Source organism: Chaetura pelagica, unplaced genomic scaffold (genome assembly GCF_000747805.2).
Source record: "Chaetura pelagica isolate M959 unplaced genomic scaffold, ChaPel_1.0 scaffold405, whole genome shotgun sequence".
NCBI classification, from domain to species: Eukaryota; Metazoa; Chordata; class Aves; order Apodiformes; family Apodidae; genus Chaetura; species Chaetura pelagica.
In genome coordinates, this window is record NW_009953489.1 from 5,852,456 (window position 1) to 5,866,679 (window position 14,224).

The following is a 14,224-nucleotide window of genomic DNA, read 5'->3' on the forward strand; positions in this document are numbered from 1 at the left end:
TTCCCTGTCAAGTGCAGCAGAAGGGGCTTCCCATTGAAATTTCTGTAGCTTTTGATTGTATCTGTTTGGAAATGATTGATTGCAAAATGTGGTTCAGTGGTACCTTAAAAGAAAAACAAAATCAATGGTGGCAGTTCTGTGTGTTGGCTCATCTGAGAAGGCATTGGTCGACTTTCCAGTCAGTCAGCAGTGTAGATGGAGAAGGAAAAGGTTATCAAAACGAGTGGAATGTGAAATAATATTACCGAACAGAGAGAACAGTGTTTTCCAAGTGCATGTGTTAAACTGGGTTCATCCATGTCAGGCTGTGAATAATGCCCTTTCTTTGCCTCCCTCTGCCCGTGTGACCGGGACGCTCTTGCGTAACTCCCAGTGCAGAATGGGATATTGTTCCACCACGCCAGGCTCTTGGGGCAGCTCTCCCTGGCTTGCTCCAGGGAGATGCAGAAACTGTTCAGCTTCAAATCCAGCAAGATGATGACTTTTATCTCCTTCTGTTGCAGTGATTCTGATTTCCCTCATCCCTTACGGCTTGGGTGCTGCACTTTTGTTCCTCAAAGCTCCCCAAAATCTTTCTGGCCAGGAAAGCAGACAGTTTGGCTGTGTTCAGAGCTAATGCCATTCACTTTGGTGAAACAAGGTGCTCCTCAAGCAACAAGATTGTTTGCCCTAATTTATTTTTTTTTTCATCTTAAGATTGACACTTTGGCCCCTCTAGCTTGCACCTGAGAATATGAGCAGACTCTAGAGCTATTTTTTGCATCATGGATTATAGAAAAATAGGATTAAAATTCTGCAGTGATCACAATGAGACATGCAATCAAAAGCATATAGATCTGTGTTCTTTAATGCACCACCTGGATGAGGCTCCAAAATGCTCGCGTGTCTCAGTCTTTGTTGCTGTAGCCTTTGAGAACTGCAGCAAGAATTTCTGTGACAGAGCTGCCATCTTCCAGCACTTAACATGGCCTAGCCTAAGAGATAACTCTTGGTATTGCAGTTTGCTAGGATCAGGTAACCAGAATACTGGCAGAGAAGCAAAATAAGAGTTACTTTCCTTTTTGTTTCTCCAAGACTGTTTTGCAAAGGGCCTCGGGTCTGTGCTTAGAGGCAGGACTGGATGTGCAGTATGGGTATGTTGCAGCTGGGTCAAATCTCCTCTGTAGGACCAGCTCAGGTTTGATGCAGAGGGCACATGATTTCTGGGCCACTTCTGTGGCCAGTATGGGCTCAATCATCTTTGCAGCTGGCCAGTCTGGTAGTGATCTCAGAGAGAGCAGGGTGTGGAGCTTGGTTTCCTCCCATCTCCTTCTTTGGTGGTAGGAACATGGAGCAAAAGGCTGTGTTCAGTCTTTGCAGTGGTCATGGCCTTTATGCAGGAGTCAAAGGAGGGTGGATCAGGACCTCTGAGCTCCCTTCCTGTGTTTGCACTGAGCCTCTAAATGCCCAGCAGCCGACGTTTGCAGAGAGATGTGCAAGTGTTGAACACAAAGTGCAGTTTGGCACAAAGATTTTGTCAGGTCAGTTGAGCAAAGTCAGGGGAAGAAGCTGACTGTGCTGCTGAGAAGCTGCACTGGGAAAATATCCTTATAGACTAAATAAATGGTGCAGCATGTTGCTGCCAACACCAGGAAGCCTTGTAGGTATCACTGTTAGCTTTGGTTTCGTTTGGATCGCAGTGGGATGTGTGCTTTAAACAGTTCTCTTTCAAAAACCACAGTGGAGCTGCTTCAGTGTTTTTGACCATTTGGGGAAATGGTCTCTGTCACCAGCACAGAGCTGCTGGACTTATAAGGAAGCACTCTGTTGTTTGCTCCTTCTCTTTAGAGCTGCAATCACTAAAAAGCTGACAACTTTATGGGATAATGTGGTGCACCCAGTGGTGCCTTTCCAGACTTCTTGCAAGAAATAAAAAAAATCATCTGGCTTTTCTGAAGTTTTATTTTCAAAGTAGACTTGTCAGAATCTGTTTAAAGAGGAAGTGGGTGAGGCCAACCATGGGAAGGTCTTTGAGGCTTTGCCTCTTGATTTGCAGAGCAGTTAAGGGGGGGACACAGTGGTTGGAGGTACTCAGTGTCAGGCAGGATCTGTCCCTTTGCTGAAGAGCAGCACAGTCATGTGTTGGTGTCTGAGGTAGTAATTCTGCAAGGAAACAACTTGTGGGTGCCTTCCTGAACTACTTAATGGACCTCATATTTCAGGAGATGCTGACTGATCTGCTAGTGGGACTTGGATCCCTTCCTCCTCCTGCCCATCTCAGGGCACCTGCTGTCATAATGAAATTCTCAGCATTTAGGAAAACGTAGTGCCATGTGAAGGTGATGTTTCAAGCACTGTTTGTGTCATTTATATGGTGAATTCCTCCTGCAGTAAGTAGTTCCAGAGGCTTTGCTTTTCTTGTGTTCTGCTGTGAATTTATAGAAGTGCAGCAGCAGTGTCTGGGTGAGACATGCAGGCAAGATGTGCAAGGCTGAGTCTTGAACATAGTGCAACAGGGACAGGCCTGTGCATTTCCTATTTTACAGATATTATATAAGATTTTCCCATGTTCTCTGCATGGTGGTGAGTTTTACAGACTTGGATTAGGCAGCTGCTTTTATTTTACTCCACAGATGGAGCTGGCTCAACCTTTCTGTGTCTTTACTTGTGACGTATTTCCCATCAACTCAAGTGCAGTATTTTCTTGGTATTGTGATTTAAGGCCATTAGATACACACTTAACATTATTTCTCTGGGTTATGCAGACCTTAATCTCCTTCCTGTACTGCTTCCTTCCTAATAGATGATGTAGTGTGTGAACGAAGGGAGTCCCTCAGGACAGTCATTTGCATTTCTGGAAGAGTAAGCCTTGTTTGCAGCCTGCTGTCTGTGACACGGTGTAGAGCAGCTGTTTCCCTTTTGGAATCATGACTAATTTAGGAGTTTTGATTTCCACTCAATAAAGAGTTAATGACTGCAGCAGGAGTGACTGGAGAACTGAATAAATATCCGTATGTATCCCATGCATGGGCTGTGTTTGGTGTTGAGATCAATGAACAGAAGCACCAGTCAGTTTTAGTGTCTGAACTTCCATCCCTCTCAGCAGGCTCCACTGCAGTAATTGCCTGAGTTCTGTAACAATACAGCTCTGTTGGGAGGGAGTTTGCTAAAGGGGCAAGCTAAGGGGGAGATGGGGGTGTGATGTGGAGGCTTAAGAGCAAATTCTGAGCTAAGGATCAACTGCTGTTTGAGTCAGAGGTGTAATAGAACCAGCCTTCCCAGCTAATGCAAAGCAAGTAGTTTATGCTGTGCAGATGGAAAGATTGTTTCTAGCCATTTTGTCAAAACACTAGAGTAGATATCTTCACCTGGTTTAGAACTGAAGGAAAGTAAAGCAGAGATCTCAGAATTTAGGTTATTTGTAAATTGTTCAGTTTAAATGAATGTATTGTACCCATGAAGTTGGGTTTTAAAGCTAGCAAATTTATACTGGTTACTTTCTTCAACCCTGACTGTCTATTTTGCATTGACTGTTTGTAAATTCTTTCTTGGAGAGAGATGACTAGAACCGTGCCCAGTATTCAAAGTATGAGCTAAGCAGTCTTTTATATAGTCCCAAAATAATTTCCATTATTTATATTGAATACTTATATTTATACATGGCAGAATTTAATTGCTTATGTTAGTACAACTAAACAGATCTCCAGAAATCATTTACACTTTGGTGGCCACTTCTTGTTACTTCCTCCTTCTTTTGTGATAAACTTTTGTTAGGTCTCCTTGTGGAACTGCCTTTCCCCAGGCTATGTAAGAAGGTACTGGATGTTAGCAGGGATTTGAAATTTGGTCACCCAGAGCTTGGATATTTAGTTTTCCTGACATGAGAGTGACAGGGCAAGGAGGCAAACTTTTAGCTTGCAGGCAGATTTATTTCCCTAGAGCCTTGGAGCCATGTGTCACAAAGTCCTTCTCTGGCCCATGTCATAGTGGCACTTGCTGCTGTTCTTAAATCTTATGCAAGGGTCCTTCTCTTACACAACAGACTGCTCTGAGCACTTCTCAGACCAAACCAGGGTGATTGATTGGATGTGATATAAAAGAAAAAGAAAAATGCTTTTTTTGTCACTGGAAAATACAGCACTCAGATTTGTGCAAGGGAATCTGAGGCAGTCTTGAAGTCTAAAGCCAGGCAAGTGAAGTCTTGGGCTCCGTTCATTGAAGGAAAATTTCAAGTAACCTCCAGCTGTTGGACTCTTGCTCAGGAAGCAATCGTGCCTTTAGCCCTGCTGCAGGACTGGCCATATGAGCACAGGACTGACTGTTCAGCAAGTCCTGATTTCAGTGAGTTTTAATTTTTTTAGTAGTGCATCTGTGGCCAGAGCAACTGAAGAGCTGTGCTGGAGCCTTGTGCAGTGTGCTTACTGTGTTACTGTCCCAGCTCCATTCATTTGGTCTGTCTGTCTCATTAGAGCTTCAGTGGTGTTTTGTTACTATAGTATTTTACCTCTAAGTGAGCACTTCTATAGTCTGGCAGAATTATGTGGAATGCAGCTGCACTTGATAACAATTCCTGAGATCTGATGATGATTTTCCATCCCCTGTCAGTGGTTTGCTCATTTGTGTGTTATATTCAGGCAAAGGATTTCAGGGACCTGCAGATTCTCAGTTTTTCCCCCAAATCTTATGTTAAAAGTAAGGATTTTTGTCTTTGTTTTTTGTTCCCTTTCTGTTACTTCACACTCCTCACTCTACCTTCTTGCTTTCAGGAAAGCACATTTTCAAAACCTTTTTCTGCTTGCCAGTTCAGAGAGACCAAACTGGTATTGTAAAATAGTAAACAATAGAGCTTGATTCAGAGGCTATTTAAATCAAAGCCTGAAAATCCTGGCCCTGTTTTGAAGTTCATGGCAGAATTCCCGCTGTTATTAATGATTCTACAAACACTGCCAGTGTTGCTGCTACCAAGAGGCACCCTGCTGCATGTCGTGATGGTGCCTGTCCTGACAGAGAGCAGCTGGGGGAGGTTGTGGAGGGAGGACCAGAGCTTGCAGCTGAAAAATCTGTGAGCAATTGAAAGCATTCCTGAAATTGGTGAAGTGTTTCTGAGTCTGCCTTTATCATTAAGTTATTTTGAAGGGATTGGGTAGTTGAGGGAGGGCAGGGGTGATTTTTTGTGTTTGCATTTTAATCTGATCTTGGATTTACCAAAGACAGAGCTATTTTGGCAGGCAGTGGCTTGGCAGTGATGCATCTCACATGCTGTCTGGGTTTAAAAAAAAATAAAATACGGGGGGTGGAATGGGAGAAAAGAAAGAAAACTACACCGAAGTTTAGACTGGAAACTCTGCCATTCTGGACAAGAGCAACTACTGAGAAGTTTAACTGTTCCACTTAGTGTGGATCAGCTGAATAACAGCCAAAGCTTTTTTCTGCCCTTTTCAGTTATTCATATCACTCCCACCATAACAGCCTTGAGGAGCTGCATTTTTTGTCTGTGTAAACCCAGAAGACAGAGTGTCTATTGACCCCCTTGCTGTTTCTGGAATGTGTCTTAGAAAACCGTTCTCAGCAAAATATCCTTCATTCTTTTCTCTATTGAGGACCCGAATGGCAGAAAGTGGACTTCTAAACAATTTCTCCTACACTTAATTACCAGTTGCTGTTCATATTGAACTGGGTTTTGGGCGAATGGGTGTGTGCAAGGAACACTGGGCAGTGTTTGTTCTTGGAATTCTCTGAGAGGCAGCATGTAATGCACAGCAGCTTACAAACATTTTCTCACGCTTTCAGGATTGACATAACGCTGTCTGTGTCCCCTGTTATGCCTTTGACCACTGGTCAGAAAAGCAAAAGGAGTAGGATTGATTTCAGATAAAGGTTTACTAGTTCTGTGTATTTGCAAGGACTATAGAGAAATTTCCCTGTCTGTGATTCTTTGGTCTCATTCTGATATGCAGTGATGACTTAAGTTGCATCATATTGCTCAATTGGAGGATTTTTCAGGCAGGTGATGACCAGGTTCAGACTAAATATATCTCCCTAACATGGGTTACTTCAGAGTAAAAGGGTTGCAGGGTTAGCTTTCTTCTAATTTAATATTTTAAAGAGCAAATAAATACTTCTGTAAGTGCTTCACTTGAAAGGGTGTTGGTGTCCCACCCTGGTAAGCCATCTCTTGGCTTGAACCTGCCATCTCTGGATTCATGGTGGATTCATTTAGAACAAAATTCTGGTGCTATATGAAAGTCTGGAGTTTGCAGCTCAGTGGTTAGGTAGAAGATCTGCAGGAAATGTGGTTAAAACATCTCGAGAGAATAATGTTTGGGTTCCTTTCCCCTGCTACCACAGAAGAGAGAGAAGCCACAGCATGTGTTGCTATTCAGCTTAGTGCTTTTTGCATCAGATAAGTACTGTTGAGGCCTGATTTGTTTGTTGTTGTTGTTTTTAAATCAACACCTGGGGGAGGCTGCAGGGCAGCAGTAACTTTCTATCAAGTAGCAAGGCTGTCTAAAGAAAGGGAAAAATACTGGGTTTAATTACATTAAATATCAACTCCATGTAGGTTCTGTAGGAGAAGAGGTGATACACAATAAGCCTTACCTGCTGCTAGCATGCTGCTAGGTAGTTCAGTACATCAGAGCTACTTCTCTTTTACCTAGAGTCTTCTTTCAGAGCTAGTTACAGAAAGCACCTCTCTGGTGTGGTTGTGTTTAAATCTGCCTGCCCCGGCAGTGGGAACCTGAGGTTGCCATCTGTGCTCGTTGCAAGGTTAGTGCTGCTGCCAATATTGGGCTTGTCACTCATCCCTTGTTTTGCTTTTTCTTGAGACCTGCATTGCATTGGCATCTGTGACCTTTTGGTTTTGTTGCTGCCATGTGAATTCAGAGGAGAACTGCTTTGACAAAAACAGATTTGGGGAGGGGAGGCAGTATGTATGTACACTGTGCACCTTTATGTGGAGATTAAAAAGATGTTACAAAGGTATGTTTGAGGAGGGTGCAGCATGCCTAATCTGTGTATCTTTTGTAAATGTCTGCAGAAGCAAACTGCTTTTCTTTTCCCCCAAAATCCCATATGTATATTCCATTTTATGCCTTTTCATGATGCTGAAATGTGACCTCATTCTTTCTTTTAAGAGGGGAGGGGATTGTTGTTGTTGCATTCTGAATACCTAGCCATAACATCTCCTACAATTGAGTAATCTTGCAGTCTGGAGAAGATCTGGATTGTGTTTTCACATGTGGTGCTGGAAATATGAGGTCTTGCTCAGTCATCCCTGCTCAGTTAAAAGAGTATGTTGACTGAAAGCTGCATTACAGTATCAGCCCCTTCTATCTGAAGTCATGGTCTGGTTTTCCAGAGACCAATTATTCCAAAGCCTTTCCTTCTGAAAATACTGTTCAGAGGAAATATTTTAACATTAAGCAGCTCAAAAAATACCTTCTCTGCAGCTGTTTGTGTGCACAAGTGAGCAGTAAAGATGGCAAAATTTTATTTTCTGTAAAGCTCAACTATAAATTACTCCTGAGATAGCTCCCGTGACTCTGTACCTCCAGGCCACTGCATCCATTATTCTAAATATGAAACTTGAAATCACCAGCTCATTTTTATCATTCTGTGTTTCAGCAGAATGCAGCAATAAAATACAATTCTGTTAATACTAGAAGTGATGATACTCAAATGAAGTAATGAAAAAAATCTCAAGGTTTTTTTATATTTAAGATCCAGCTACCTCATTGGAAAAATATTTAAACTGTTTTAAGCTTGCCAAATGCATTAAATGGCCAGAAGAAACAAAGCATCACTGGGGCTCTTAGAAAAAAAAAATATAATCTTGGTTTTGGAATGTACCCAATCTAACTCACTCATCTGCTGCCTTCTTTTATTTGGGGCCAGTTAAGATAGTTCTGGAAACTGAGCATCTACTCCTGTGTACATTTAGCTCAGACTTTGCTCGTAGCTGACCAAGATGCTCCCTCATGAACTCTGATGGCTCAATGTTTGCTGGATCTGCCTGGAAATGTGTAATAATGGATTTCTTGTTTTTCTGCTTCAACAATAGAGTCAAGGGACAAATTCCTGAGTTGCACTATTGAAACAAAATATGAAAAAGAAGAGACAGCTGTATGAGTGGGGCTGGGGCTGTGGCAGAAGTCAGCTCAAACAATGGGTTGCTCTTAGGTAGATGAAGAGAATGGGCTTCACAAATGGATATTGAGCTGTAGCAGCTGGGACTTGAGGAAGAGGTTGGGAGACAAGTCTGTGTTACTCTTACAGCTGCCAGCCCTTCTATGGCTGACTTTGTTTTGGTGATAAATGTTACAAGGCTGTATTGTTTTCCACTCATATTTAATGGAGCCATATATAAAAGTGTGGACGATAAAGTTTAATAAGCTATATAGTGCTTGGGTGGAAAAATGATTGCTAGGGCTTTGTGGAATTTCACTGCAGTAGGTACATTTTCTGAAGTTTTATGTGCAGCCTCTACAGGAATGAGTGGACAGTCAACACCTGTGGGGAACAAGCAAGTTGAAAGTGTCTCTTTTATTGGATTTCTTTATTTATTTGGTTACAGTCACAGTCTTTTCCATTTGATGCTGGTGTTTCATCTCCTGTTATGCACTCAGTGCCTGGCATTTTCTCATTGTGCTTGAATTATTTTTTGTAAAAGAATGTGAAGGGGATCTAGGAAGTTCCTGCAGTTGACTAGGATTGCAGAAGAAATAGCTGAATTAAGGTGAAATAAATTATTAGGTGAGATGTGCAAGTTGGACAAATGGGAGGGAAGGCTGTTTCTTTGCAAACTGAGATTTGAAACCTCCTGGCAGAATTTGTTACCTTCCAGTTAGGATTACTAAAATGTTCCATGATTTGGTATTTCATGGCTTTATTGTCAGGAAACTATTGTCTGCTTGGAACAGTTCATGGAGTAACCCCATTCTGAACTGCTTTTAATGGGAGTCCACTTAGACTATGCTAAAATTATTTGTTATTTTCCCTGAAACACCCCAAAATAATTGAACTTTAAAGAAGTCTTTCTCTTTTCTTAAAGAGGTTATTATGAAATGGAGAGAGTAATTGGAGTACAATACTTCCTGGACTTTCTGGTCAGAAGGGAACTTCACCATCTGGACTGAAGGACATGGGTGCAAGGATTAGGGTAGAAAGGGAGGAGGTGGAAGAGCTGCTGTATGAAGGCCAGCAGCAAGGAAGGAAAAGGCAACTAAAATAAACAGATGGGATAGGCAGTAAGGGAATAATATTGGACAGTGAAACAGATAACAGAAAGCCTTGGGAAGCAGAACTTTAAAAGGAGGAATCTTAAAATATAAAAGGGTCACTCAGGGACAGATTGTTCTAGGAAAAGAAGTGAGATTAATTGTCCAGTGCTCAGCTATGCTCGGTAGCAAAGCAAATCATCCGTGTGTGTAAAAATAGGAAGGGTGTTGTGTCTCAGCAGCTCCTCAGGCTCCCGTTTCCTTGTGCACTTCATGCCAGCACCATTTCAGGAAGTGTAGATAAAGGACTTTGCAGAGAACACAGCAGGACCATAAGCTAAGATGTTTTGTCATGATTTATGTTGGCTGAGGCACGTGAAATGAGTCAAAACTGTGCTGTTGTTTTTTTGTTGCTTTCCTTTCCGCAAAGAGTTCTGCCAGCCAGCAGGTACCTAGTTCATAGGTGAAAAGCAGGTGCCATCCAACAGGGCGTTCAGTGGAGCAAGAAGAGTGTCTGCAAGGGCACAGAAAAGGTGCCTGCCTGTTTTGTGGCCAGTAGAGGGGCAAAGTGGTTTGTGTACAGCATGAACAGAGGCTGTTCATGGAATGCAAAATGGTTTGTGGAAGTAGCATGTTGTAACACAAGAGCAACAGCAGTGTGCACACTGCAGGCTTGTGCTTGACACAGATGAACCGTTTAACAAAAAAGGAGTTAACCAAAAGTTGAAGTGTTCAGACTCCCATGTGCTGCCTGCTGGTAAGGATAGTATGATGGGGAGTAATACAATGCAGTTCCTTTCCATGCAGCATAAACAATGCATTTATTTTGGCATTTCTTTAGGCAAGACAGCAAGCTCAGCTACGACATCAAATGGCAGAAGACAGCAAGGCAGAATATTCTTCCACTCTACAGAAGTTCAACAGTGAGCAGCATGATCATTACTACACACACATACCAAGCATCTTCCAGGTAAGGTTGCTGGCACTGATCCAGAAGGTATCTCATCATCTTGTTTTAAGAACAGAAGGGTGTATTGCACATTGCCTCAATTCTATGACCCTGTCATTTACTTTTTTGTGATTTTACTGCTGTTAGCTCACTTTATATGCAGTCTGCCAACCCAGGAGATGGAGAGCTTGGTAGGATAAATTGTTCCTTTCTCGTAGGCTAGATATCAAGTGATCAATAATACATGAGGAAAGTGACATTGAATTGTCATGAAAGATCACGATAGTCTTTGGAGTCCTCAGAGTCTTGCTCTGTTCAAGTCTTGTGTCTGTGCAGCTGGGGAATGAGAGCATTATTTGCATTGTTGGGGCAGGAATCAGCTGGGCATCCTTACATCTTTAAAGCCTCACAGCCCTTTTCAGCCTGTCTTGAAATCAGACTTCAGATGTTTAAATTTAGACCACAATAATTCTGCAGTAGTGAATGTCAAAGGATTTAAGCAAGCTTGCTTATTATGTGTTAGGGTGCCTAAAGAAGGACTGGAGAGAGAACAAAAAAAAGCCCATCAGATTTATATTGAGTGAAGATCCGAGTTTGTGCTTGACTGGACAAAGAGAGATTAATGTAGTAGAACTGAAGTTCTAAATGACTGTTCCATTGTAATGGGTCATAAGCATCAGAAGTGGAAAATACTACCTCTTTAAGGGAGAAAATGTCACATGCTTCTCATCTGATGAGAAATAACTGATATTGCTGTAGCAAATGTGCATTTTCTTACCCATAGCTGGAACTTTGTAGCTAAATGGATACTACCTCCTGTTCTGCTTCATGGTATCTCAAAGCAATGTCTTTAGATAAATTAACCCTGGCATCAGATAAAACATTTTTTTCAGTATATTTGTGTTTAATGCTAGATCTGGTACATGCTCTGATTTGTATGTGAGCTTAAAGTGTACTGCAGGTGTACCCTTTGCACTACCAGGGCACCAATGAGCTCTTCTGCTTTCTTTTAGATGTTGAAATAAGTTCTGTAAATAATTCATGGTGCTTGTGCATCAGCCAAGGCAGTGGGGAATCTTGAGCTGACAATGCTCCATGAGGTTTCTGCAGGCTAATGTGAAACAGGCCATTCCTCTTCATGCCCTTCTGTATCCTGCTGCAGTCTGTCTCAACAGCATCATGCCACAGCCAGTTTTCCTTTGTTGTAAACAAGAGGCCCATGGAATTGATGCTGGAGATCATGGCACTGAGTCCTTTGAGCAACAGGGAGCTTTGGTTGAGAGCCCCTGATGGGAACAAAACATGATGTACTGGATTGCCTTTAAACCCAAAATTACCTTCTAGGGAAAAGGAGGAGAGATGTCAGGATTTTTGTTTGCTTGGGCTCTGAAGCGGAATGAAAATATGATCTTTCAGAACATGCACAGAAAATGAAAGAATTGGTGTGGCAGAAATTCTCTCTTAAGAGCCTTAAGAAGCCACCCTTACAAAAGTCTGAAGCTGGGGTTTTGAAAATCAGCATTTTTTAATGTAAAAAGTTAATTGAAAAACATTCCTACTAATAATAACAGGTTACTTTTAGAATGACATTTTGATGTTTGAGGGAGCAGTGTCACTGGGTGTCTTCATCAGAACAGCTGTCCTAGTTGGTTCTTAAAATAGATTTAAACCATACATTTTAAAGTAGCTGATATTTGGGGTGGGAGAGAGTGAAATTGGTAGAGACTGTGAAGTAAATCTTGGTATTTGATCTGAATCCAATGTAATATTTTAGAAAATACAAGAGATGGAGGAAAGAAGAGTCGTGAGGATAGGTGAATCCATGAGAACTTTTGCAGAGGTCGACCGCCAAGTGATCCCGATCATTGGGAAGTGTCTGGATGAGATCACAAAGGCTGCAGAATCAGTTGATCACAAGACTGTAAGTGTTGCATCATTTGGATTGTTCAGTGTCATCTTCAGTAGTGGTCACTTGATATGTGGAGGCATAAATCCTGGGTCCAGGCTGCAGGTCGAGAGCTCTGTAATCACAGAAGTAAAACAAAAACCTAACTTTTTGTCCCAGACTTTGTCTCAGGTAGGATGTGCTCAGATTATTTCCCAAATCTATTACACAACCCAGAAACGCCTCTACTGCCATACTTTTTATTTCCCCCCCCCTTTTTTTTTCCTTCTCCTTTTAGGAATAGTCTCTTCTTTTACTAGGATAATTAACTTTTTGGAATACTGTAATTTAAAAAAAGGCTTCTCTGTAGAATAAGGAAGATGGTAGACATAATTACAGATACTAATAATTATCAATTCTTATTCAGATGGGGTTTTTGTCTAATAGTCAGAAAACTGAATGTTGCAGGAGTGTCTTAATTTTATGATAATGGAAGTACTTACAGTATTTGCTATAAAAATTACTGCAAACAACTCTCAAAATCTACTGTAAAATCTTTCTTTGCAGATTTGAGGTTTGCTAGCAATCTGCAAATGAGCTCTCAGCAACCCTGATTTCTGAATGTCATTATAGAAGTGAAAAGAAGCCTTCCTGATAAAAAGGCTGGTACAAAGTTCAGTTGAGCTGCTTCTTGTGCAGTTAGCACAAGGGCAAATGTGTTTCCTATTTTGTTTTCAGAATGATCTGCTCCCTTGGTAAATGAAGTCTCTGCTTGTTCTTTCAGCCCTTCTCATGGATCACATTAGTGCTTCAAATACAAACAGCATGTGTCTTGCTGGCTCTTTGAATTTCCCATACGTCTTTTTCACTGGAATCTTTTCTGAGCTATTCAGTGCCCAGAGCCATTAATTGGCAGCATAAGCCTGAGGCTGAAGCTTTGAAATGAATCCTCTGCTTTCTGCTTGGCAATTGCTCTCAGAGAGCAGTGGAGGGAACCAAGGGATCAGAAAATGACTCTCAGAGGGTGGGAGAAGGGGGAGTTGGGACACAGATTCCCATGTTAGAACGACATGTCCTTCTTGAGGGGCAGCTTTTGGTGCTGCCTGGGGAAATCACTTTGGAGAGATTCATCTGTAAGGCTGCAGTGTCTGAATCTTCAAGTGAGGTCTTGGCAAACCACACACAAAGTTTGTCACAGTCACAGAATGGCAGGGGTTGCAGGGACCTCAGGGATCATCTAGTCCAACTCCCATTCTAGAAGTTTGAATCACTGTGGATTCTGTGTTCAAGTTGCTCTCTCTTGCACACAGGTAAGTCAGGTTGGTGGCTTGTGTGCACCAGTGTGACATTAACACTGATAACTAAGGGATCTCCTGTTAACACCATGTTAACTAATATGTATTTAACATTTAAGACTTTTTACATCTGAACAATAACAAAGGGTTTATCATGTTCTATCTGGAAAACAGTTATGTTCAGCAAGGGTTCCTTTTTCTTATATCATCAAGGATTTTTTTTTTCATCTCTGGAACAGTAGACTTCACTTTTTTGATTCTGGTAAGTTATATGCTTTTTCCTGTCCTTCTGTAGCATGCAGGTCCTGCCATTTAATAAGGATTGCTGTTAGGTGCACACCAGAGCAACCTAAAGCTGTATTTTCTTATTTCCAGATAATGTACTGCTTTTGCCACTAATGCAGTGTTACGGCAGCCCTTTCCCAGCTCACCCCTTGACTTTTTAAGAAGCAGGTTTGGGCTCTTAGGCTGCCATCAGGCAAGTTTCTCCTTTTCCTCCGAAGATGGAAATTAAAGGTTGCCTCCTTTACTCATCTTTTTCAAGCTTGAAAAACTTTAGACAGGAAAGTCAACTAGATCTGGGCTGTAGTCAGCTTTGAAAATGGGGTCAGATTCCAGGAAAGTTGAATGCAAGGGCAGCTGGTGATAATACAGCTAGTACAATGGTGGGCAAAATGAAGAGCCTGCTGAGCAGGAAAAGCTTTGTGGGAAACTCTGGGCCTACACAGACATGTGTTTCACAGCTGGGAGGAGATCTCCAGGATCTAGTGACCATAAACAAAAGTACAGTATCAGCAAACTTGAAATGTAGAAGGTCAGACACTATAACTCTGACAAAAAGTAGTGAGGCATTTGAGTTCTGGTTTAGCTGTTGGTGTCCTTTGGTTTTATTCTCACT

General features: G+C 41.8%; 1 protein-coding gene across 1 annotated transcript in view; it reads left to right on the forward strand.

Moving 5' to 3' along the window:
* The window catches only part of FNBP1 (formin binding protein 1), a 65,158-nt gene that overhangs the window by 24,495 nt on the left and 26,439 nt on the right, over positions 1 to 14,224 (forward strand). The window contains exons 7-8 of the mRNA XM_009998993.1: positions 10,039 to 10,167; positions 11,921 to 12,067. Of these exons, the coding sequence (XP_009997295.1) occupies positions 10,039 to 10,167; positions 11,921 to 12,067 (276 nt within the window). The remainder of the gene's footprint in view (positions 1 to 10,038; positions 10,168 to 11,920; positions 12,068 to 14,224) is intronic.